The sequence below is a fragment of the Carassius auratus genome, chromosome 13 (genome assembly GCF_003368295.1).
Source record: "Carassius auratus strain Wakin chromosome 13, ASM336829v1, whole genome shotgun sequence".
Taxonomy (NCBI): domain Eukaryota; kingdom Metazoa; phylum Chordata; class Actinopteri; order Cypriniformes; family Cyprinidae; genus Carassius; species Carassius auratus.
The window spans coordinates 19,792,812-19,816,113 of NC_039255.1; the positions used below are offsets into that span (position 1 = coordinate 19,792,812).

At 38.2% G+C, this 23,302-nt stretch overlaps 2 protein-coding genes across 3 annotated transcripts; one reads left to right on the top strand and one right to left on the bottom strand.

Annotated features, from left to right (window-relative positions):
* The first annotated feature begins 2,142 nt into the window (after positions 1–2,142).
* On the top strand, positions 2,143–4,547 carry LOC113112991 (interleukin-22 receptor subunit alpha-2-like). Its single transcript, XM_026279056.1, has 6 exons — positions 2,143–2,214; positions 2,427–2,559; positions 2,673–2,851; positions 3,087–3,256; positions 3,485–3,654; positions 4,005–4,547. The coding sequence occupies exons 1-5, from the start codon at positions 2,145–2,147 to the stop codon at positions 3,632–3,634; spliced, it is 702 nt and encodes a 233-aa protein (XP_026134841.1). The 5' UTR covers positions 2,143–2,144; the 3' UTR covers positions 3,635–3,654; positions 4,005–4,547.
* A 26-nt stretch (positions 4,548–4,573) lies between these two features.
* Positions 4,574–21,612, bottom strand: LOC113112990 (mitogen-activated protein kinase kinase kinase 21-like). 2 transcript variants are annotated; one of them, XM_026279054.1, is made up of 11 exons: positions 19,979–21,612; positions 15,722–15,902; positions 14,991–15,139; positions 14,273–14,448; positions 12,833–13,073; positions 12,481–12,603; positions 11,996–12,100; positions 11,365–11,515; positions 11,105–11,199; positions 8,780–9,472; positions 4,574–7,156 (listed from the first exon to the last, which is right to left on the bottom strand). In XM_026279054.1, exons 1-11 carry the CDS (start codon positions 20,739–20,741, stop codon positions 6,771–6,773), a joined length of 3,063 nt encoding a protein of 1,020 aa, XP_026134839.1. In that variant the 5' UTR covers positions 20,742–21,612; the 3' UTR covers positions 4,574–6,770. The 2 variants fall into 2 exon arrangements, with proteins under 2 accessions (XP_026134839.1, XP_026134840.1); XM_026279055.1 differs by lacking the exon at positions 11,996–12,100.
* Positions 21,613–23,302: the final 1,690 nt, after the last annotated feature.

The window sequence follows — 23,302 nt, forward strand, 5'->3', positions numbered from 1 at the left end:
AAGGCCTGTGCGATGTTCAGTTGTGAAGATCTTGAGTTTTCGTTAAAAGGCGTGTCCACGGCACCATGGCGAATTTCGATGTCTCGCCATGTTAATAAAAGATGTTATAACTCAGGCATAAATGTCCGATCTTCCCCAAACTTCACATGTGTGATAAGAGTCCTGACCTGAACAGATCTGCGGGCCAATATCCCACCGGGTATGGCAGAATGGCTCGATAGCGCCACCTATACACTTTCAACGGAGTCTGCCTCGAGCTATGTCTCACATACATGTACAAAAATTGGTACACACATGTAACACTCCAATACCTACAAAAAAGTCTCTTGGTACGAAATCCGGATCCCAACAGGAAGTCGGTTATTTTGAATTTTCCCTTCAAATTGGTGTTGTTTTTGCCATTTTCAGGGGTTGTACTTTAAAGAACTCCTCCTAGAGATTTATTCAGATCAACACCAAACTTGGTCAGTGTAATCTAAAGCCCTTTGCGATAATAAATTGCGAAGGACTTGAGGTTTCGTTAAAGGGCAGGTCCATGGCGGCCTGACAAATTTCGATGTTTCGCCATGAAAAAGGAAGTTGCTGTAACTCAGACATACAATGTCCAATCTGCCCCAAACTTCACATGTTGGATAAGACTCTTGTCCTGAACAGATCTACATGCCAATATTCAGTTATAGTCATAGCGCCACCTATTGGCAACAGGAAGTTACATATTTTACACTGCGACAAACTACTCCTAGAAATTTTATGATATAAATGTCTTTTTTGTGGTCAGTCTAATCTAAAGACCTGTGTGATGTTTAGTTGTGAAGATCTTGAGTTTTTGTTAAAAGGTGTGTCCATGGCGCCGTGATGAAGTTCGATGTCTCGCAATGGGAATAAAACATGTTATAACTCAGGCATAAAATGTCCGATCTTGCCCAAACTTCACTTGTGTAATAAGGGTCCTGGCCTAAACAGATCTGAAGGCCAATATTCCATCGAGTGTGGCAAAATGGCTCGATAGCGCCACCTATACACTTTCAACGGAGTGCGTATTCACTTTAAACGTAGTGCGCCTCGAGCTATGTTTCACGTACATGTACAAAAATCGGTACACACATGTAACACACCAATATCTATGAAAAAGTCTCTTGGTACGAAATCCGAATCCCAACAGGAAGTCAGTTATTTAGAATTTTCTCTGCAAAATTTGTGTTGTTTTGGCCATTTTCAGGGGTTGTACTTTAACAAACTCCTCCTAGAGATTTATTCAGATCAACACCCAACTTGGTCAGTGTAATCTAAAGCCTGTTGCGATCTTAAATTGCGAAGATCTTGAGGTTTCGTTAAAGGGCGTGTCTATGGCGGACTGACAAATTTCGATGTTTCGCCATGAAATAGGATGTTGTTATAACTCCGGCATAAAATGTCCGATCTTGCCCAAACTTCACTTGTGTGATAAGGGTCCTGCCCTGAACACATCTGAAGGCCAATATTCCATTATAATGATAGCGCCACCTGCTGGCAACAGGAAGATTGGCACATATATGGAATAAACATTGATATATTCTACTTATATTTATGAGTTTAAACGCATATTTCCCACCGTTCACCTATTAACTAAAGCCACTCACTGCCGGTGAGCCCGGGTGCGAGGGCCCGTTCATCGCTGCTTGCAGCTTTAATTTATGACTGAAATTGAGGGAAAATAGAAACATCACTAGCAGTGCTGAATCAAAAGTACTAGCTTACAATGAATAATAAGATACTTAGTAAAACGATGCCATCAAACACATATTCAAAATATACTACCTTTATCTAATGTTATCCTTTTATAGATGTTACTGTTGGTAATATTAATTAATTTTACTGCTGAATATGCATTTCAATTTAATTTCTAATTTCATTCAATTCCATAATCCGGACATCAAATGAAACTAATTGAATAGCCCTAAGTTAAATTCTGTGGATTTATTAGAAATTATGTTATTTATTTATAATAATCTAAATTAAATTGTGTATAAAACCAGAATGAAATTTGGAAGATATATGATATATGGCGTGTGCAGACATGTGCAGGTGCACCTGAAAAAAAAGGGAGAAGTGGTACAGTTTAAAAGGGCTCAGAGTGGAACCAGCAGACTCATTGATCTGTTAACATGTATGCGCTGACTGGACGTCAAAGCCTGGAACTTTCTTTTGCGATTATCCTTCTCTGTTGGGCAGACTGTAAGTTTAATAGCTTGTTTCTTGCACTGAAATTCGATGATGGCACCATGTTAATATTTCTGATATTATCTGTTAAATTATACACTTTGATACAAACAGTTATTTAGCTTCAATTCGAGTTCTTTACTTGGCCACTGGCAGCCTGCATGTAAGCAATGAACGTCCACATGTGCAGTATTCCCATGTAAAGTGTCATTTGTGCTATCTTTAAGGCAGCCCCTCTCTGCAGGAGGATTTGGCTCCCCTTGAAGTAAAGTTCCATTCTTTGGACTTTAGAAATGTCTTACACTGGAAACATCCACAAAAAGCTGTCAAGAACCTGACATATTTTGTTCAGTCTAAAATGTAAGTGTGCATAAAGAATGAAAATTATGTTTAGAAATTAATTTGCCAAAATCGGCAACACCCAAAAATGAATCCGCAGCGTTTCATATTGGTGAATTTTCTCTTGGTTATAGATATGGAGATAAAGAGTGGACTAATTCTGAGGACTGTCAAGGCATTCGGTTGCTGGAGTGTGACTTGAGCCAGGCAACGTCAGATCCCAGAGAATGGTACTATGCCAGGGTCCGCTCGTTCTCCTCTGAGGGCTTCTCATCTTGGGTCCTTAGCCACAGGTTTTACCCGCAGTGGGAAAGTGAGTATACTGTATCATTTTCATTTGAATTGTCCTTCAGTAAAGCTTAGAATTCAGCACATTTGTCTACATTTGAAATCATCTTCAATTTACATATGGTTGATTTTTAAATAGATGTGCCAATCAAAGAGGAAGAAAGATTACACAGTGTGACTCTGATGGCATAAGAGCACAATTAATGTATATTTTTTCTTCCTGTGGAACTTCTCACCAAATAACTTCCTCTAAATTACAGCCAGTTTCAGTCCGCCGCAGATAAAGGTGACCATGACAGGACGAATCATTTCAGTTCAGATCAAACCTCCGAGGACACCTCTGCGAGGACAAAATGGCTCTAGGATACGAGTGACAAAACTGCAGAAACTGACATTTAGAATATACCTAATGCACAATGATGTTGAGGAGGTCAGAAACCCTTACTGAGAAACGGTCAAGTTCAATGTGTATAGTAAATGTATGTGAAAATATAGATTTAAAGAAATAGCACATGCATAAGAGCAATTTGCACTTCATTTGGCTATTGTTTTTCCAAAATAACTGTCTGGCAGCATATGTCCTAAAATTATGGACATTATGATAAACTCCTCAAATTCAGTATGCTAAACCTTCACCAGTCCCATCTTTCCCAAATAGGAAGTTTATGAAACAGACAGTTGCTCCAAGGAGCTTGTGATAGAGGGGCTACGTCCGAAAACCACCTACTGCCTTCAGGCTGTTTCCGTTACTCCTCGCTCAGGCCGCAAAAGCTTACGGAGTCCCAGCACCTGCATCAGCACTCATTGAGGGCTTAGTGTCTCCCACAGGTAAGCCTTACGTGATATGCTTTCTTTAGTAAGGGAAACAACTGAGACAAATGATGGTTCCACCATTGTCCTTTCTCCATGTTCCCTCCCGGGCATTGATGGTTGGTAGACAAAGTGAGCACAGACATGCTACTTGTTATCCGAGACAGAGATTGCACTCTTGAGACACCCTCAGATCAAGTTCCAATCACCTTAGGGATAAATTAGACTGATTGTCTATTTGCTTAGAGTTTCAGTTCTGAGAACTTTTGAGTGTGCTCTTCTTCCACTTACAAGCCACACGTGTATTTTTAGAGTATTCATATTCTTTCTGGTTTCGATTGTAACATTTGTGTTTTCTCTGCCTGCAGGGTGAGGCTGCTTCTGGACCTTTGTTCAAGATAAAAATTACACACATACACACTACATAGTGGAATGTCTGCAATTTTTCACCAAGGTCATGTTTACTATAAAACTGAGTATAAGCCTGGCTTTGTATTTAGGTTATATTATAGCTTAAGTGTGTAATTTCTGCACCGCTAGCACCATCAGCCAAAACAATGACTGTTTACATACAGGTTTCCTGAACACTCTCATATTTCATTAGATGAACAAAGAGATAGTGCCGCCCTTAAATCACACCACTGGTTTGAGTCAGCAGCAGCGGAAAGTGTTTTTTTTTTGTGTGTGTGTGTGTCTGTGTTTTTCTCAGGAAAATCAACTAATGGCTTACTTGAAGATATTTAGTATTAAGTTACATGCACACTTCAGCATTAAGGCTAATGAATGATGAAAATAAAAACATGAACTAATAACGGCTTTAGGGCTGAGAACTGAACACCAAACAGAATTTAATATTGTGACACAGTGTTGAAATGCAACAAATGAATTGCTAAACTAAATAAATTATAAAAGAAATGCTAAAATGTTGTATAAAGTATTTATTGGTCTCTTGTGTACAGTAAAATAGTAGAATTTTTGATATACATCTATGAGATGATTCTGGGCTCAGCCCTTTTTTTTTTGAGCCCTCCTGGAGCAAAAAAACAAAACAATCCACATCCGAACAGAACAGTTTTTAACAAATTTAAACTGGTCACATGAGTAAAACACAGGATAAAAACAGAGCTCAATACAGCGGACACAAGCAAACCAGTAAAACTCTCAGCAGTGCACTGTGTACCATGTAACAATCTTTCAAAGTCATTTCACAATCCAAGACTTCAACTTTGGTGAAAACAGAAATCATCTGTGGCTTTCTCTAAAGGTTTTCTGTCATTCACACATCTGTGTCCTTCACATTTCGGAACCGGTCCAAATAAAACTGCTCTAAAAAAAAAAAGGTTTGATCTCTGCAGCTCTCCCATAATAAGATAAATGATTGTGCTTAGACAATAACACCACATGAATTCTTCAAAAACAGGCATCATATTATTGTTACTTCAACTAGTAATGATCATTGCAAGACATAAAAAGGAGGCACCACATTGTCTCTCCAAGTCCTTTGTTCTTATGAATCCTAATGTGCAGTTGCATATCTAAACTAACAGTGATCATTATGTCTTAACACAATAACAGCATAAATGTAATGAACAACCATCATTACATGACTCAAAAATTCCAGTGCTACAAAACATATTTTGTTCTTCCTTTAAAACATCACAACAGTCAGTGGGAATACCTGTGATTATTTCTGAACAGACAATACATTTATCCTGAATGATATAATTACAGTAATTAGACTCCTTACTATAACAAGCATTTCAATACTGAGTTGTTTCTTAATCACATCTCTCCAACAAGCTAAGAGTACAGTACTCTTCCATTTGACACCCTACAACCACACAGTTTTAATTTGTTCAGTTAAGCATGTTCTCAATCTCGAAGATACAAAACAATATCTTAAGCGACACGAAGACAGAAAATGAAAATGCAAGATACTGGAGTCCACAATAAACAATGAACAAGCTAATAATTCAGTCTTTTATACAGGGTAATGATTAGGAAAAGAGTTGTAATACATAGAATGACGGCTAAAAAGGCATTTGGGTTTTGCAGAAACAGTTTAAATCACTTACAGACAGTTCAAGCTGAAGTATATTTTAAGGAACGGTACACCAAATCTTGATTTCAAGTCATATTATCAGTTATCATTTTTAATTTCTGTTTTGAAGTTTTAGAGAACCTACAGCAGCGTAAAACTCAAAAACAAGCTACTCAGTCGATATCAGTTTTTAAGTAGCATCCTGGTACTTAAATTTATTAGTTAAATATATTTTTTAGAGTTTGTATGGACTGGAATGATTTGTAAAATAATAGCAATATTGATAGACACTAACAATAAAGCTAATTAATTTATCACTATTTGGCAGTGTGATTAAACATCTATATATAGCTTTTTATTTGAGTTATGCAAACTAAAAAGCTATAGGCATGTACACTTCTAAAAGACATAATTAGATCAAATTAATCTGACTTAAAGCTATAAAAGGAGAGAATCCAGGAGTTGGCTATCCAATATAACTTTAGGAAAAAACAATATTCTAAAAAAATGATCAGAAAGAAATTATGCTGACCACCAGGAATCATAAAAGACAAAACCCTGAAAATGTAATGCATTTGTACAGGAAAAATAATGAACTACTGTATGTAGGGAACTTGAAAGGACTGTTTGAGCTAGCAAACTAGTTCTGTTAGCTAAATTAGCTATTCCACTTCATCTGTACAATTATTATTATTTTTATAAACGCTGTGGGCCCCGTTTATGCCATTCATATGACATTACGTGATATGAAATCAAATAACAAAAATGCCTGAACACTTTAAAATCAGTAGCTTCTAACAAGACTCCGAGATCTTGCTGATCAGGTTTACAAATCAAGTCACTTTGTAAAAACTACAAACCAGCAATTCTAACTGTAAATTCAGTGGAATGCCGATCATTCACTTCATATTAAATTACAAACCAAAGTAAACAGCATATAAATAAAACAAGTACCACAGAATATCTCCAGCAGCATTGGCTCAAATAATGATCAAAGGCCATGATGTTAATCTTGGGGAAAAAAAACAACTTCATGTCATGTTGAACAGACAGATTCAAGACAAACGTAAGATTGTTCCAGATGCAGCTTATTTCAGGATAAAAACTCATTCTCCAGTGCAAAGACAGATAGTCTACTTGGTGAGCTCTGTATTCGACAGAGGGGAACTGTGCAGTCTCGTTTTTGACCCTCTGTGTCCATATCCAGCAAAGAGCAGCCCATTTTGACCTCTGAGGGGAGGACCATGTCCAGGTTTTGGGCACTCTTCCCCCCAGAGTAGTGCCCGAGAGAATAGCTCTTATTGCGGTTCTTTAGAAGACCCCAGGAGTGAGGTTTGCTTCTAAGGGAAAGCGGCCTGGGTCTAGATACTGGTTCCCCGGGGGCTTGCTTCTCTTGAGCAGGCTCTCTGTCAGCCTTCTTTTTCAGGGAAGTGGTGGAGGAATCAGGTGGACTGGCCTGGAAGTTACTGTTGCCATTAACTAAAGCAAAGAAAGTAACATCATTAATAAACAATATTTGAAAACAAAACTTCACTGTCATGAGTTAATTCAGTAATGAGCAGAGCAAAACCTCCTCCTATACATTTTTTTTAATCCCTTAAATCAACAGCGTAAATTAAATGCATTTTGCTGTTTCCGATTTTCATTCTAAGAACTATTGACATCATATACAAACAAAAAAAAGTTCAATGCAAAAATTATTTACATAAAGAAATTAAACATTACAATTCCCCCAATCTGGACTACGTTACAGATGTTCTCTCACTTAACTCTCAAAAAATGCTTGGTTACTGGAAAGAAGTAGAACTAACAGCAAACTGAAAAGGAGTTGCTGTATTTAACAAAACAGATATTTCCCACTACGTGTAGAAAATGTAATTTTTTCCCCTAATCTTATAAAAATGTGTCATCTTTCAAATCAAATGTTTACATTGTTTCAATTAATTCAATTAGAATAATAAAAAAAACTGTTCAAATGAAATCCTTATCAACATACTCCATCTTTCTACTGCAGGAAACAGAAGCTGCATCTGAAGTGGCATTAGATGCATTTACACAGACTGATTGATGAAGCTGAGGTGCCATAAACACATTCACAAAGCAAGTGTCATTATGAATGAGTCACTGAATCATTGACATACTGCTTCGCTCAAAAATGAGGATTCATTCAGTACACCACCACTGTGTGCTGCTTGGAGACACACTGCTGTGGCTTTGATTGAAGCTATTTTCATTTGTGAAACCTAATGAATCTAAATTTTACTTAATTTTAACTACTTTTTGATATAATTACTATTGTATAAAATTAGATTCACATTGCAATCATGTTGATATTCTGGAAAACATCTTGTTTGTGTAATGTTGTTAACCTATATTATATATTATAAATATTTTTCTACCGCATTGGGTGTCTATAATGTGTTTGCTGTTGCTCTCATTTTGATTTCTGGATGAGTTTCTCATTCATGCTACACGAGCCTCATCTGGCACAACATGAATACATTATCGGTCGCCGCTTACACCGATTGCAATAAAATCATTCTTGCACGAAATTTTTGGTGGCCACGTTTCAGTGCTTCCCTGGTTATTTTTGTTATTGGCGTTGTAATCAGGCTTATGGTCCGGTCGGACAAGTGAAGTTCTCTCTCACTGGGATTGTAAAAAATCTACTTGTCCCAGACAAGCATTAATCGAGCCCTGTGGTTCTCCAACTGTTTACTTTGGCCCTAGACATATTACAAATTGACAAATTTATCCTCTTCACTCACAGTGAAGAACTTCCATGCTGATGACATGTTAACATGTGCCTGTACGCATAGGTGTGATGTCAAAACGGACCAGCTCCGAATTAGCAGACTGACCGGCCAGTCACCGGTCCAGGCCGATCACGCAGAAAATCAGCTAATTCTGGTCACTGGCCGGTCGATCGGTTCATCTCTATTAAAAACCATTCAAAGTAATCTAAAACACAAATTTTTCATAGTGTAAATTATAAATGTTACGATGTCTATATTTACTTGTATCATTTAAAATGATCGATTATATATTTTATTTTAGAAATTATTGTGATAAAATAGTATAGAATTTTAAAAGATCACTCACTGGTCTGACACACAGCAGGGCTTGACTTCTTTCTCCTAAGTCGAGAGTTGGATCCAGAAGTATGATCTTGTACAGGGGCTGAGGGAAGAACATCACTAGTGTCTGTATGCTGATGTGTCTGGGAATTGCTAGCTGGAGTCTCGTTCATTGGGTTATACCCAGACCCCTCAAAATCTGACTGCAGGAGGCACTTGGTGGAGTTGCACTCAGAAATCGATGACATGGCGAGTAGGTTTACGGTTCCTGCGGTAACCTCATCCTTGTGTGTGCGGCCACCGGGGGGGCTGGTGCTGCGGCGGAAACGGGTGGCCCGTTGAAACAGGCCCTCTCGTTTTTTCTTCTCCTCACGTAGCTCTGATTCCTCAGTAGCAGCACTCTTACAAACCTCTCGCAGGTCGAAGCCGAGGGCGACAGATGCAAGGATGGAGGCACAGCCATAGAGAACAGTGTCTGTGCGCCGGCGTGTGGTGGTGCGCTTCAGGCTGTTGGTGGGTGTGTGCTGCGGTGTGGTGCTGGTGGAACTCGTGGATGTTGTTGGGTCTTCCTGGCTCTCACCTTCACCAGCCGGCCCCTGGCTCTCCCCCTGTTCATCTTTCCACAGAGGTAGATCAATATATACCTGGTTGGGGAACTTCAGTTGCTTTGGTTTGTTGTCAGATCCATCAGCAGAGCATACTTCACCTTTATTGGTTCCTGGGAAAACAACATAAAACACGTTAACAAAGTTAACAGAAAAAAAAAAAAGAAAAAAAAAAAAAAGGATTCAGCGAAGACACATTACACTGATCAAAAGGGATGTAAAAAATAAACACTTTTCACAAAAAATTCAGCAGTACAACAATAATAATAATAAAAAAAATTCAGCATATTAGAATCATTTCTGAAGGATCACGTGAAACTGAAGACAGGAGTAATGACTGCTGAAAACTCAGCTTTGCCAGGAATAAAGAAGGAATAAATTACATTTTAAAATATTGTATATTCAAATAACACTTAACAGGACTTTTTTTTTACTATATTTTTACTATTTATTTATTTTTGTAAAATAAATGTTGCCTCAAGGAGCATAACAGACTTTTGAAAAAGGTTTTTAAACTTAAACAGGCTTTAAAATAAAAGAAAGAAAAACAACAATATTAGATAGAAACGAGGCAGAATCTAAAAAGTGCAGATTTTGTAATTGTGCATATTTTAAGTTAAATCAGAAGAAATCAGATTAAATTAGAGATTAAATTAAATCAGAGAAGTAGTAAACGTCCGAAGATAGAAAATGGCTGTGTTCCACCAAAATAACGCAGAAGGTTGTACATAAATGGGTGCCATGACACAGCTGAAATCTCCCTCACATCTTTAAACATAGCACTACTTTGGGGACAGACATTTTGTGGGGTCTGAAACCATAGGGGATGTTACTGAGTGCATTAAGTCAAACCCATAATGCACCTCAGTAACGAGTGTACAACCGGTGTACACATTTAATGGCTACAGAAAGGCAAAACACAAGATGCACTGTGAGGGTTGTGCCAAATGAATTCCAGCATCTCGCCTGAAGATGGCACCTGCAGCTGAATCATCCATCCATTCACTTTCCAAACCACTGATCCAATAGGAGTACAGCGTAATATCATACAGGGTGCATCTCAATCAGCTCCCTACTGTATACCAGTATATCATGTACACAAATGAAAGGACAGTGATTACTTAACTTCTGGCGACATGACTACGTAAAATGGCAACAGACATCATTTCTGGAATTAAAGAACAGACAGGACCAAATTTCTTTTTTATATTGTTTTTATTTTAAAAATCTGTTCCGTTACATGCCCTTCCAACATTTCAGTTAAATATTAATTATAACTATAAATGTTAACTAGATGTGTTAATTACTATCTCTCTCTCTCTCTCTCTCTCTCTCGATCTCTTCAATAGAAGATTTGGAAAAGACTAACCATTTATATATATAAAAATGGTTAGTCTTTTCCAAATCTTCTATTTGGGTGTCATTTATATTTATCGAGTTGGCTCATGTGGTTGAGGCTTAGTGCTTTAGAAATGTTCAAATGTTTATTAAACAGGAAGTACAAATTCTGCAAAAGCAGCAGCCCTTCTGGTGGACTCAGCATTCAGATTTACTCACTCACTCACAACATTCAACTGGACTAGATTAGTGGACTAATGTAGGGAATAGTGAATGAGGGTATGGGGCTGTTTCGAATAAAGCAACATTAATGTCATTTGTTTGTAACACAGATATAAGATATAAAAACAGCGATGAAAATGGAATACATGGAAAAAATAAATAGAAGATGAGCCTTCTTTACATACCCTGCTCTGCAAATAATGCAGCCAAAGGAACAGATTTCTGGGCCTTCATAAGACTAGTGGACCAAGGACTGCTTCCATCTGAAAGAGGTCGAACTCTGAAGAAAAAAATGACAGTGACACCCACAATTTATAACCCATTAGAACACATTGAATCATAGATTTACTGAATCGTTAAAAAAGGTAACATACATTACACGTTTATATCACACACAAGAAAAAGATAATATTTTTGTCACAAAAAAATAAACACCACTTCTAACCTTTCAGCACAATTTCCTCTTTCCTTGGTCTGCACAGAGCTTGGTCCCCAAGTGCGGCCCTTCTTCTTAAACCCTTTCTTAACATCTTCAAACTCCTCGGGTTTGTAATTGGTGCTTCGACCCCATGTCCTGTTGCTCTCATCCAAGGTCACTAGAGATGAAGATGCATAGAAAATGAAACAGAATTGCTAATACTAACAGAACATTTCTTAACCGCCATTCCCAATTTATCACAACACAGACTGAGATTCAATATATTAGTCCTTCACAGCAGATTAGCGGAACAGCTTTTTTAGTCAATTATCACTGGTGAACAAGTGTTAGATCATTATAATCATTCTTGAAAATTGTTAATGGAGCTTCAGGAAGAACATTGGGTTGACCTTAAACTATTGAAGCACCAGCTCAAGGTCTACCAAATTATACATGATCCCCAAAGGCAGTCAAAGCAAACTCATTACAAACCGTTAAAATTCTAAATCATCAAGCAATGTGTTATGAAAACCATTTGTATCCCAAAGTCACCAAAACAAACAGAGATGCTGTGAAGCCAGAGCAGTAGTGATCAGGAATCACACCAACACACAGTTAGATGGGGTGGCTTTGTCTCACAGGACCACAGTTTCCTTGCCTTTCTTCCTAAACCCACTAGGAGGTTTACACTCGCTTGTGATATCCACATCCTGGTGATACACAAACATACTGCCCCTTCGGCTAGTGTCACTTGGGTGGCTCACTGATGGGAAGAAAATGTTACAAACGTGCAACAAACATAAGATTCAGAATGGCAATGACCTGGATAGATTTTTTCGTCACACTGAGCTGTTCACAAATGAATTGATTAGTGTGCATGATTTTGTTTTACTGTATTGAAACTGGCAAACATTTAAACAGAAGGGATATGGGCCAATCTTGATAATAAATTAAGACAATGGTGTTGGTTTCAATTTCAGTTTCTTTTTCAGTTTTTTTAAAGAAGTTAAATGGCTAAAACTTTAAACATCTATATGCAAACAGCAATATGTCTGATGGTTTTTTAACCCCAAATCTCAAAAGTATTGGAAAATATCAATCTAGCAGACGCTGTATGAATGTGTGAAAAGAGTGGGCACTTACACTGAATGGCTCTGAGGCGAGGGATCAGTGTAGGGCTGCTGGGAGGGCTGGAGTTGGTGCTGTTGAGGCTTCTTCTCTTGTCCATAGTCGGAGAAGCCTGAACTGTGATTTTATGCTGAAAATCTGTTGAACACAAATAAGGTTATCCTTTATTAGTATTTAAACTTTAAACAAACTAATTGGTATTTTCTACTATTATTTTCGTCAGCCACAATTTACAATAACATTTAATACAATTTACAATAACATCAACTTACTTCACAACTCTAATACTACAAGAGAAAATCTATCAGTCATGATAAACATTTTACTGAGAAACATTAATGTAATATTCATGCTAAAGAGCTCTAACCTGAGGGTAAGCTGATGCGGTTGCCATCTTTGAGCTTGAGGCGACTGCGTTTGAACTTGCCCTTTCGTTTTTTAACATTGGGCTTGTCCTTGTTGAGTTGGAATATGAGGATGTTGAGCTCGCGCTCAAGCACATTAATTTCCCGCTCGGCCAGCTGCTGTTCCCTCCTCTTCAACAGCTCTTCTTGAGACTTCTGCTGAAGGGCTGCTCGCGTCAGCTCCTCCTCACGTGAACGGAGCTCCTGTTATCGTGAAGAACATTCATGATCAAGTACATTTGGTGAAGAATCTAGAAACAGTTTATCCAAACATGACATAATGGTGGGGAATAATAACAGAATTTCATTTTCGATTGACCAATTTCTTGAAATTATGACCAAACAAACTATGAACAAGGTTTTTGATAGACTGAATCACTGCCTAGGGAAGCAAAACTGAACAGTTCTCATGTTGTGATTCCACTGTGTCTACAAGTTTAAAAAGACATCAATGGTATGAATGGCAGTTTCACTTCCTTTGGCCTTGGAGGACTGAGCTCAGATTCATATCTGCCTTGAACAGCTCATTTCAAATCTTCTTTTCTTGGGTTTACCCTTGAGCACCACAAACATGACTATAATACGAGACCTGTGAGTGAGTTATTCACACAACAGCAGCACTATTTATGAGCTAGTAAATAAATACTTAAGAACTGCTTGTTCTCTCGTTCTCTACATTTCACTTTTTTCTGTAACTTACACTTTAAACTTTAATACGGCAATGGAAATCAATCACTTTCATGGTGGAGTTAGTTTATTTCTCCAAATCCTTTGAGCAGAATAACCACATATATAAAACTTGCAGGCAAAATTGTTAAGAATTCATCAAAACAGTTTTCCGGCCACATGGGGTAAAGCCGTTTTACCAAATCTCTTATGAATAACTTCTGTAAGAAGCTTTGGGGCAGTCTGCCAAGAAACGCACTTGAATGATTTAGACAATTAATTAATGAATGAACAATTTGTTTATTTAGTAGGAAGGAAAAGTTCTGCGCATTACGAAAAAATTAAAATATTTTTGTGAGAAAACTTTACTTACAGCAGTGGAAAAATTCACTGATCAAGAATGTACGCGTAACAAAATGCAGAGTTTCTACATGAGGTTTTAGCTGACTTGCAGGAAAGAGCATTCTTGAACAACCAATGGCAAATCCTTTCAACACAGCAAGCTGCTAGGACTGGAAGCAGCTTATCATATTAACTTTATCAAACGCTTAAGGACATTTCATTGGTAATAAATGGGTTTAAGAGGATAAGTTCAAATCTGAACCAAAAAAACTAAATAGGTCCACTGTCTTATTACAAAACAGTCTGTGCAGTGTTTGGCATAGAAATCAAAACCAGAAAGATAATGTAAAACAAGTTCAGAAATAGACAAGCAAACGAAATCTTGATCAACTGACCTTTTCTTTAGTGCGTAGCTCATCAAACATTTCTTGAATCTCCACTCTCCAGTCCTCCTGCATTGAGTGGAAGGAGTCCTGCGGCATGGTGGCCATCACAGCCTCCTCGATGGCAGTCAGCTGCTCCAAGATGGAAGCAAAGGACGGACGGATGTGCGGATCCTGGTCCCAGCATTCTATGATCACAAAATATGTTAGAATCCTGTAGGTCATCATTTCAATGAACTGTCATTGCTGAGTGCAGTGGGGCCAGCGACACACAGTAGCATGATCCCATTCATTTCAATAGAGAACTGCTGATTTAGGCAATGTAGGCATGTCCAGTGGCATGACAGGTTTCTTTGCATAATGCTCATTACAGAAAAAAATATATAATTTTCTCAATCAAATGAGAATTCCTTGGCAGTAGGAGCCAGTTTAAACTATACTTTAACAGACTGTTCATCTGGATGTTTTAATGAACCAGCACTGCTGTATTCTCTATAACGACAGCAGAATGTTACTTCATTAGCGACAAGAAAACTAGTAACTAGTCAAATTAGAATTAAATCTAGATCATCTGTGATATGCAGACTGCTAATAACTTTAGAGTGAACACCCACAAGCAACCCACGGCATCAGTGCTCAAACATCAAAAAATGCCATAGCTTGTTAATAACAAATAGTGAACCACTGGATAACCAAAGTAGCACCATCAGTGAACTACCAACAGACCTACCCTCCATGAGCCTGGCAAATGGCTCGGGACAGGTAGATGGAATGGGAAGGGTTAATTTGTTAACAGCCACTCCATAGGCAACTGCCAAACCGTCAATGCCACGGTAAGGAACCTCTCCAGTCAGTAATTCCCAAAGGAGGACTCCATAGCTGGACAGAGGATAGAATGCATTAAGGAAGTGTCAGTGTGGTGTGGGTTGGTATTAATCACACAAAGAGGCTGAATGAACAGCAGCTGTGTTTCTATGTATGGTCTGTTCCTATTATGAAAGTAGGCGAACTCATCCCAAAGAAAACATTTATAATATATACATTTATAATTGCTAAATATTTCTAAAATGACTCGAGTTCTCTTCTTAACCTAACGATAATTAAAAAGCAAAGCAAGGAAAAAAACTATGTTCTAGCAATGTCAGGAAAGAAAGACGAGAGAAGTGAAACCAGTCATGTGTTGGCATACTGTAAGCAATGTCTGACCAAAGTGGCGTGGGAACGTCTTCAAATTCAAGTACTAGTTTAAACTGACCTAAAGATTCTTATTCTCCCCAGTGACTGATTTGGAACACTTCCAATACAATTTGGAGCTAGCAAGCTAAAGACACAATTTTGCATTTTTGAAAAGCTGGTAGTGCGCATATGACGCCTGAGTGATTGTCTAACCTGAAGTAACTAATTCAGGACAATAACAGGCTTTGTTCTCAACACTGCAATTAAGTTAAAATAACAGCTTACCTCCAGACATCACTCCCTTTGGAAAACAGAGAGCACTTGATGACCTCAGGAGCCATCCAGGAATAAGTGCCAGCTGCACTCATTTTGGTTGTTTTGTGCCACTCACGGGCCAGGCCAAAGTCAGTGATCTTCAGGGTTTTTCGACCAATGTCATCATTCTCAATTGTTTCAAGTAATAAAACTGAAATTAAAAAAAGACAGGAAAATGTTTATTTATTTGGACTATATTAGTTCTAAATTAATTGTAAAAGTCAGCAGTGACAAACTGAACTGAAATAAGAAGTGACTGGCACTTCAGATCAGCCACTTTTTGGTATGATGGGAATGTTTTCAATGTGCAAGCCTTTTTTGTCAATGAACAATAATATAGAAATGCTAAGTGGATGCTCATATTTCCACTATTTCATCATGAAGTGAAATCTTCAAGGACACAAGCCTACATGAAGAACTCAGAGTGACATACAAGTCGCTCTAGTTTACAATACAGTCTCGTACCAAATGACAAACAACATGGGAATGTAGGCCAGCTTGCTTTGAAGTGAGGTATGTCCTGAGGTCTGGAGGAGTAGGATTATTTTTCACCAGTTCCGTCCTTGACATTTATCCGATTTAATCAAAGTAATAAATAGGAAGACCATCGGTTGATAACTACATGTCTGATTAATCTTACCTTGACTCCCTTTCATGACAAGAAGGGGTAACTTAGTATTTTTATTAGAGGACACATTTCATTACACTTTCTGCCATTCCCAGTCTTTACTCAGCATACAGTGGTGAGGAATGGCCTTGACTACAGTTGACCTGTTGCAATGTAAGACATTTAGTATAACTGTCTCAAATTGTTAATGTAACATTTTCACCTGTTCAGTGGTACAGAAATAACAATGTTTATTTATTAATGCAATAAGCCAGAGAAAGCCATCCAATCAGAAAAAGATAAAAGACCTGCTTGTTAGAAAGTTCTCAGGTAAAATACATAAATTAAACATTTTGGGCCAAACATGACAATTGGGATTCCATTTCGAACAGGTTTCACCTGTTTGATGCTTTCAATTTAATCTTAGCTTTTGGTTTCTGTGCACTTTTAGGTTTGCTTTCCATGAAGTAACAACACAACAGTAAACAACTGCTTAAAAATGAATGGAATAACTCTACATAACCTATTACACAATCAGCATTAATATCTTATACATTGCAGTAAACTAGTTAGTTGGATGTGAATGCTGTCTTATTACTAAAGAACATCCACTCTTTTCTGTGAACCTGAATTAAAATATATGATATATAGTACCACCAGTTCACAACAATCCTGCTCTGATTTGCCCCCAGTTCTCTTACGTCTTTTCACTGTTCAGATTTCTATGGTGTCCGTTTTATGGGCCAGAAAATCATCTTTAGATCATGAGACAATAACCACTGCCTGTAGAATGTTCACTACAGTCTCTCTCGGAGTCTCTATCCCTCAAACAAGGCCATTGTTCTCGAAGCTGTCAGTCAGAGAGAGATGTGTGTATGTGTGTTTTGGAAAGCACACATGCTTGTAATTCCTTAACGTTTCACTTAATGTGCCTGAAATTACAAAACTGAGTTTTGAAGTGTGGCACAGTGCCGAGTTTCGCAGGGGCAGCTGGCTACAGTTCAGCAATATTCCTTGCCCCCAATCAGGGGAAGCTCCCTGTCTTGGAGAGAAAACAGCAGCCATTGAGGAGATTAAAAATAATGAAAATAAGCCTTTCAGCCCAGGAGTCGGAGCATTCTCAGGGTGGCAGTCACCTAGCAACCGGTGCTTGACCATTCCATTGTGCAAACTTATGTTAAGCTTTTGCCCCCTCGTTAGCGACATTCCTTTGAGTGAGGTATTAAAAGATTAGGGCACAAAAACATCATTTCACTCACTATTTGCTATATCTTAAAGATAATCACTAATCAGATAAGCAAGAGTGGGCACAAACCAAATCTGATTCCATGTCTTACTTTTTGAGAGACTACTATTTGACTTCGCTGTTTGTGGCTCCCTAAAAGTTTACCCTGTACCTTTAACCTGCAAAACAATGTACTGCGACCTGAATGGGCAAAGAATCCCCCTTAAGAACACAGCAGAAAGGGTCTAGATCACGATGGGTGGGTGTCTTGAGTGCAGAACTGAGCAAACACACGTTATTTTTTCAATTAAGGTCAGCAAGCTGCCAGTGTTGTTTGTCACAGTCCTGTGGAGAGATGAACAAACTGAGCTGCGTTAACAGTAGCACTGCCACGCTGAACGGGGGCAGGGTGCCACATCGAGTCTATTGTTGATAGTGGTATGCAGTCTATTTTATTGTTCTGGATATACTCTGCTAATTTAACAGAGAAACTGACACATTAGCAGACCGATAAAACAACTGCACTATCATTCAAAGTTTTTTACAAAATTACTGAAGACTTAATGATTGGCTGCTGAAAAATCAGCTTTGTCCTCAAGAATAATAATTAAATTTGAAAATATATTAAAACAAAAACAAAACTGTCATTTTGAACATTTCAAATTCACAATATTAATTTTTAATTGTATTGTATCAAATTAATGCAGCATTGATGAGCTTTTTGAATGGCCTTGTATAATAGAAACCGCTTGTTCATAAATTCATGGAATAAAGCTGCTGCATAAATTTACATGATCAGGTCAATGTTACCAGCTGATCAAATCTATCTGAAGACTATATTAAGAGTACAGGTTTTTGTGAGTATTAGTTAGACAAGTTACTTAACTTTTAAGCACAACATCAGAAATGCCTCTTTTAGGTATAGGTTAACCAATGTATTGCATAACCGAGGCAGAAAAGCATTAGGGTCTTTCCCAACTACATCTAGGACTAAGAAACATGATAGGACAATCTCATTGTCATGCAGTATCCCTTGCAGCTATAGTATTCTTTTTAGAGAAAGGGCAAATATCACCATTTACATGAAAGAAACTCTCTCAATAAACAGATGTAAAGCGAGGTTATACATGACAATACTAACTATATATATTATATATTATATATCTGTGTGTGGGATTTCAAACACTATAATATATTTATATTCAGACTTAGTACTCCTTTTTGGAGACATATTTCCAGATCTGATTTCTCTGAACCTTGTTAGCAGTTTCTCAAGGAGGACACCAGCTGTTCAAACTCCAACCTCTTAACTTCACAACCTGCCCAGGCTTACAGTAGAAATCATTCCTACAGTTCTTTTGAAAAGCTTGAAGATAGCCAGTGGTTTATCATTTGTTGACTGTGCAACTCTAAGCCAAGAACTCTGCTAAAGCACACGACTCAAATCCACTGTTGAAGCGCAGGTGCAGTTTTCAAACATATATAATATAATAATACATTCGATATAAACACATAAAGCTATATGTGTTATATGTAGTATGTTTGTTAAACAATTATTAAATATAACAATAACCTAAAACAACCAGGCAGTTATATAGTATAAATTTACGTGAGTGGACAGTTATGCATGCAGACTTAAATCCAACATTATATTAAGAGCATTGTGATAATGCATTAATTTTGCTACAATATAAATTAACATTTATTCAGTTAGCAGTTGCTTTTATATAAAGCTTTAGAAATGAGTAATACAACAAACAATTAATCTTGGAGTGTCAACAACAGGAGAAAAGGTTGCCAAGATTTAAAGATTGTCTAGAACAGTACAAGCAACAACAGGAAGGGTTAAGAAACAGAGTAAGCATAGAAGTTAATTAAATATTTAAAAACTTGCAACTTAGGTTGTACTCTAAGATGAGCAAATAAGGACTGGGAAGGATCCAGTGTCTTTAACATTAACTACAAAGGCTCCATTCAATCTCAGAACATCCATCAATTTTATAGCTTTTCTTCTGGGTTTAGATTTCACCAGCTAGTGGTTTCCTTTAAGAAACATATTGCTTTTATCTAGAAGACAAGAGTCCACAGTTCCCTACACTACACTCAGGTGGCATTAAATATTTCCAGAATATTCCTAGATGACCCATGTTATAAGTATGAGCACGTGGTGCCCCCTCCCTCCTTTAGGATCCAAACACATACAGGCTTATATGGAAAAAAGGTTGATGTTCTAATGATAAGCTTTGTAAACGATTAATGATTAACGTTTTAATTGCCAAAGGAAATACCAATGTGACAACCTCGTGTGTGTTTCTACAGTAGAGCAAATACCTGCAATTCTTGGTCAAGATAAGAAGGCATTAATGAGTGTGTGTGTAGTAATTAATTCTCTTACTGTTGCTGGATTTGAGGTCTCGGTGAATAATGGGAACCACGGTCTCCTCATGGAGATACTGCATGCCTCTGGCGATCTGGACGGCCCAGTTCACGAGGATATGAGGGGGGATCCTTCTGCCCGTCAAAGCGCGGTTCAGAGTCCCTCCTCGGGCATACTCCATGACCAGACACAGGTTAGGTTCCTCCAAGCACACCCCTTCTAGTTTAATAATATTAGGATGTTGAAGCATCGAGAAAAGTTTAGCTTCTTGTTTAACACTGTCTGCAGTCGCTTTAATGTCCTCGTCGGGGTCCTGTCGAGCTGCCTTCACTGCGACCTCCTGGTCCTTCCAGGTCCCCCGGTAGACTTTGCCAAACCCACCGACGCCGATGATTTCTTGTAGAACAAGTTCAGAGAACGGTATCCGGACAGGGGCGGACGGGTCACTCTTGCGAGTCCCTACCGCTCTATAAATGACTGGTTGGTAAGTAACATAATTAGATGGGAAGATGCCCACGCGATGGTTGATCTTCCCAGTCCACCAGCCTTCGTCTCCCGATATGGCTGCGTCCTTAGACAGGACCTCCACCACGTCTCCTCGCCGCAGGCTGAGCTCGTCCTCCCCGCTGGCCTCGTAGTCAAACACCGCGGTCCAGAGCGAGCGGGGACACACGGGGGCAGAGTGAGCCCAAGCCCCCGAGCTGGAGGACTCCGTCCAGACATGGTCTTGGAGGCTCAGGCGCCCCTCACCGTTTGGGAAAACGGCCTGGGTAACATCCATGTCTCGGTGCCTGCCGGAGCACCATAGGGTGCCGTGATGTCAAATCTAAGTAAACTAGTCCAGTGGTCGTATTCCACAATGACACGTGCACACAAAAAAAAGTTACTTAGATCCCCAGCTAGGTCACTTTATATCATTACTGGATCAGGTTAAATCCGGCTTAATAGAGGTTAAGAGACGCATCGCTTTGTTTGCACGTAAGCCAGATAACCAGTCTGGGAGTGCGAAGTGTCTCTGAAGCTGGGACATCAGCATTAGCCGGAATATTTGCGACGCTAATTCTTTAGTTGACTTTTTAGAGTAAATGCTACATTATCAGTCTGTCGATTTCAGCGCAGCCAGAAGTACAAACTAATTGAACGTTTGAAAAAATAATGGTAAACAACATACCAAACCGGGAAATTCCAGAGTTTTCAACCCGTGAGGCTACAGGTGCAAAGTACCTGCTCATCCCAAGCGAATGAATCAAGCTAAATATACAGACGATTTATTTCACTGACTAAGATAAGTTGCTAATTAACTTGCGCGTCTACATGTATAAATCCTCCCCATAGACAGTCTCTGGCTAACTTAGTTGAAACACTTTACACGAGCGGGCTAAAGAGCGGTGCTAACGCGTTAGCTCTCTCTCCGAAGTTCACAAACTAGTAACTGCGGCTCCCAAAATTATGCCTTCGCCAAGGACACCTCGCGCGCGCACAGCAGTAAACGCAGCAGAGTCAGTCAAGTGCGCTTTTCAGACATTCAACAGTACTCCAAAAAATTGACGGCTTTTCCCCTCTCGCGTCGATTCAAAGACCTTTTCAGAGAAGCCAAAACTTTGCTTGGTGAAGTCTATGAGAGAACCGCCATCGCTTGTCCGCTCCTCCGACTCGACTGACCCTAGAGGAGAGAAGGAAGAGGTGCAAATTGATTGGTTGCAGGAGTTCACGTGACACTCAAACAAAACTGGGAACTAGGAACTTTTCTTTTCTGCGGTGTTATGCTAGTATTTGAGATTTATAGGCAATTGGCTAAATCAGCCTGCTTTACCCTACACTTTATAACATACAGTTAGTAATAGGTTAATATAAAAGTATGCGCCTGACTGGTCTTGTTAAACATGTTTGTATATAGTTTAAAGGCATACACCTGTAATGTTACACTTAAATAAATATAAAAAGACAAACATATACAACATTCCCAAAAGCACATTCCAAATGCCTTATCTCATTATGATGAATATATTCGTGAATATATACGTGTATTTTTTGTTACCTATACCATGCAGTAGGCATTCCCTATTACCAATAACTAATGCTTATTTTAGATGTGTCAGAAATATTTTTGAGAAACGTATATTTTATACATTTATGTTTATATAATTTTAACGTTATTTGCCTGCTACCAATGAAGGTTGTGTATATATATATATACACATAAATAGTAAAGTTGAAGGAGCTGTCCTATACTTTTTTTATAAAAAAAAACAAAAAAAAAAACATGGTTGATTGTTAGGAAAGTCTGGCAAAGAAAAATCATGTTCAACGTGAGGCGTGTGACACTGTGTAGGCAATCCAAGCGATAGTAGACTTAGGCTGACGACACACAGGGCAACTTTTTGAGCAATGTTGCCGGGCAACTTTGGCTAATGTTGCCGCCAAAGAGCAATCAGGTGAGACCCAGGGCTGACGACTGATCTAAAGTATCCATATAGAAATTTGTTATCATTTCTTAATGGGAAAGTGCCCATGCAAAACAATGCTCAATAAAAGTTGCCTGGCACAATTGCTCAGAAAGTTGCCCCATGTATCATCAGCCTTATTATAGGAGGGACCTTTCTTTATAAGGTAATTCATTTATTTATTAATATTTAATTTTTTTACAGTGTTTAAAAAAAAAAATCATTACCACAGGCTATAATGAAAAAGAAGTAGGATCGTAATGATAATAACAGTTGATACATGTGTTGAATATATTTACTTTGGCTATAAATATGTGGCTAGTGAATTGCCCTAATGTGGGACATTTTTCGCATTTCCGATTTCTGTGACATATTGCGATGTGTAACCAAAACAATAAATCCACAACTAATACTATATATAAAAAAAAAAAAAACAGGATGTGTCCCCAGCTTTGTTAACCCAGAGTTTCACTGGCATTCATGTATTTATGGGTTAGCTACAAACACGAAACCTTAAGTGTCCCACATTAGGCAGTGTCCCACTTTAGGGCAATTCACCCCTGTCATAGGTCCCCCTTAAAGCTTTTGTCTTTTTCTTCTTTTTACAATTCTCCAATGCTATTTTTCTCAGGCGATCTGAGAAGAGTGGATAGTGTAAGCCATCCCACTTTGATTGCTGATATATATATATATATATATATATATATATATATATATATATATATATATATATATATATTGCTTTTCAAATAAAATAGTGGTTTCATTTTAATATGTTGCAGGATCATTTATTGGTAATAAATAATTGATGAATAATATTGATGGTAATAAATTATTAAATAATGTTTTAATTAGTAAAACAATGCTTGGTTTTGAAGCTGCAGTTGCTTAGTTGTCT

What these genes read in the sequence shown, in the direction of transcription:
- LOC113112991 (XM_026279056.1), top strand. Translation starts at nt 2,145, where the DNA reads ATGTATGCGCTGACTGGACGTCAAAGCCTGGAACTTTCTTTTGCGATT. An exon ending in TATTTTGTTCAGTCTAAAAT is followed by an intron (nt 2,560 to 2,672) that starts GTAAGTGTGCAT and finishes TCTTGGTTATAG; the next exon opens with ATATGGAGATAAAGAGTGGA. An exon ending in GTTTTACCCGCAGTGGGAAA is followed by an intron (nt 2,852 to 3,086) that starts GTGAGTATACTG and finishes TCTAAATTACAG; the next exon opens with CCAGTTTCAGTCCGCCGCAG.
- LOC113112990 (XM_026279054.1), bottom strand. Translation starts at nt 20,741, where the DNA reads ATGGATGTTACCCAGGCCGTTTTCCCAAACGGTGAGGGGCGCCTGAGC. An exon ending in TCGCCTCAGAGCCATTCAGT is followed by an intron (nt 12,101 to 12,480) that starts GTAAGTGCCCAC and finishes TCTTCCCATCAG; the next exon opens with TGAGCCACCCAAGTGACACT. An exon ending in TGCATTATTTGCAGAGCAGG is followed by an intron (nt 9,473 to 11,104) that starts GTATGTAAAGAA and finishes TTGTTTTCCCAG; the next exon opens with GAACCAATAAAGGTGAAGTA.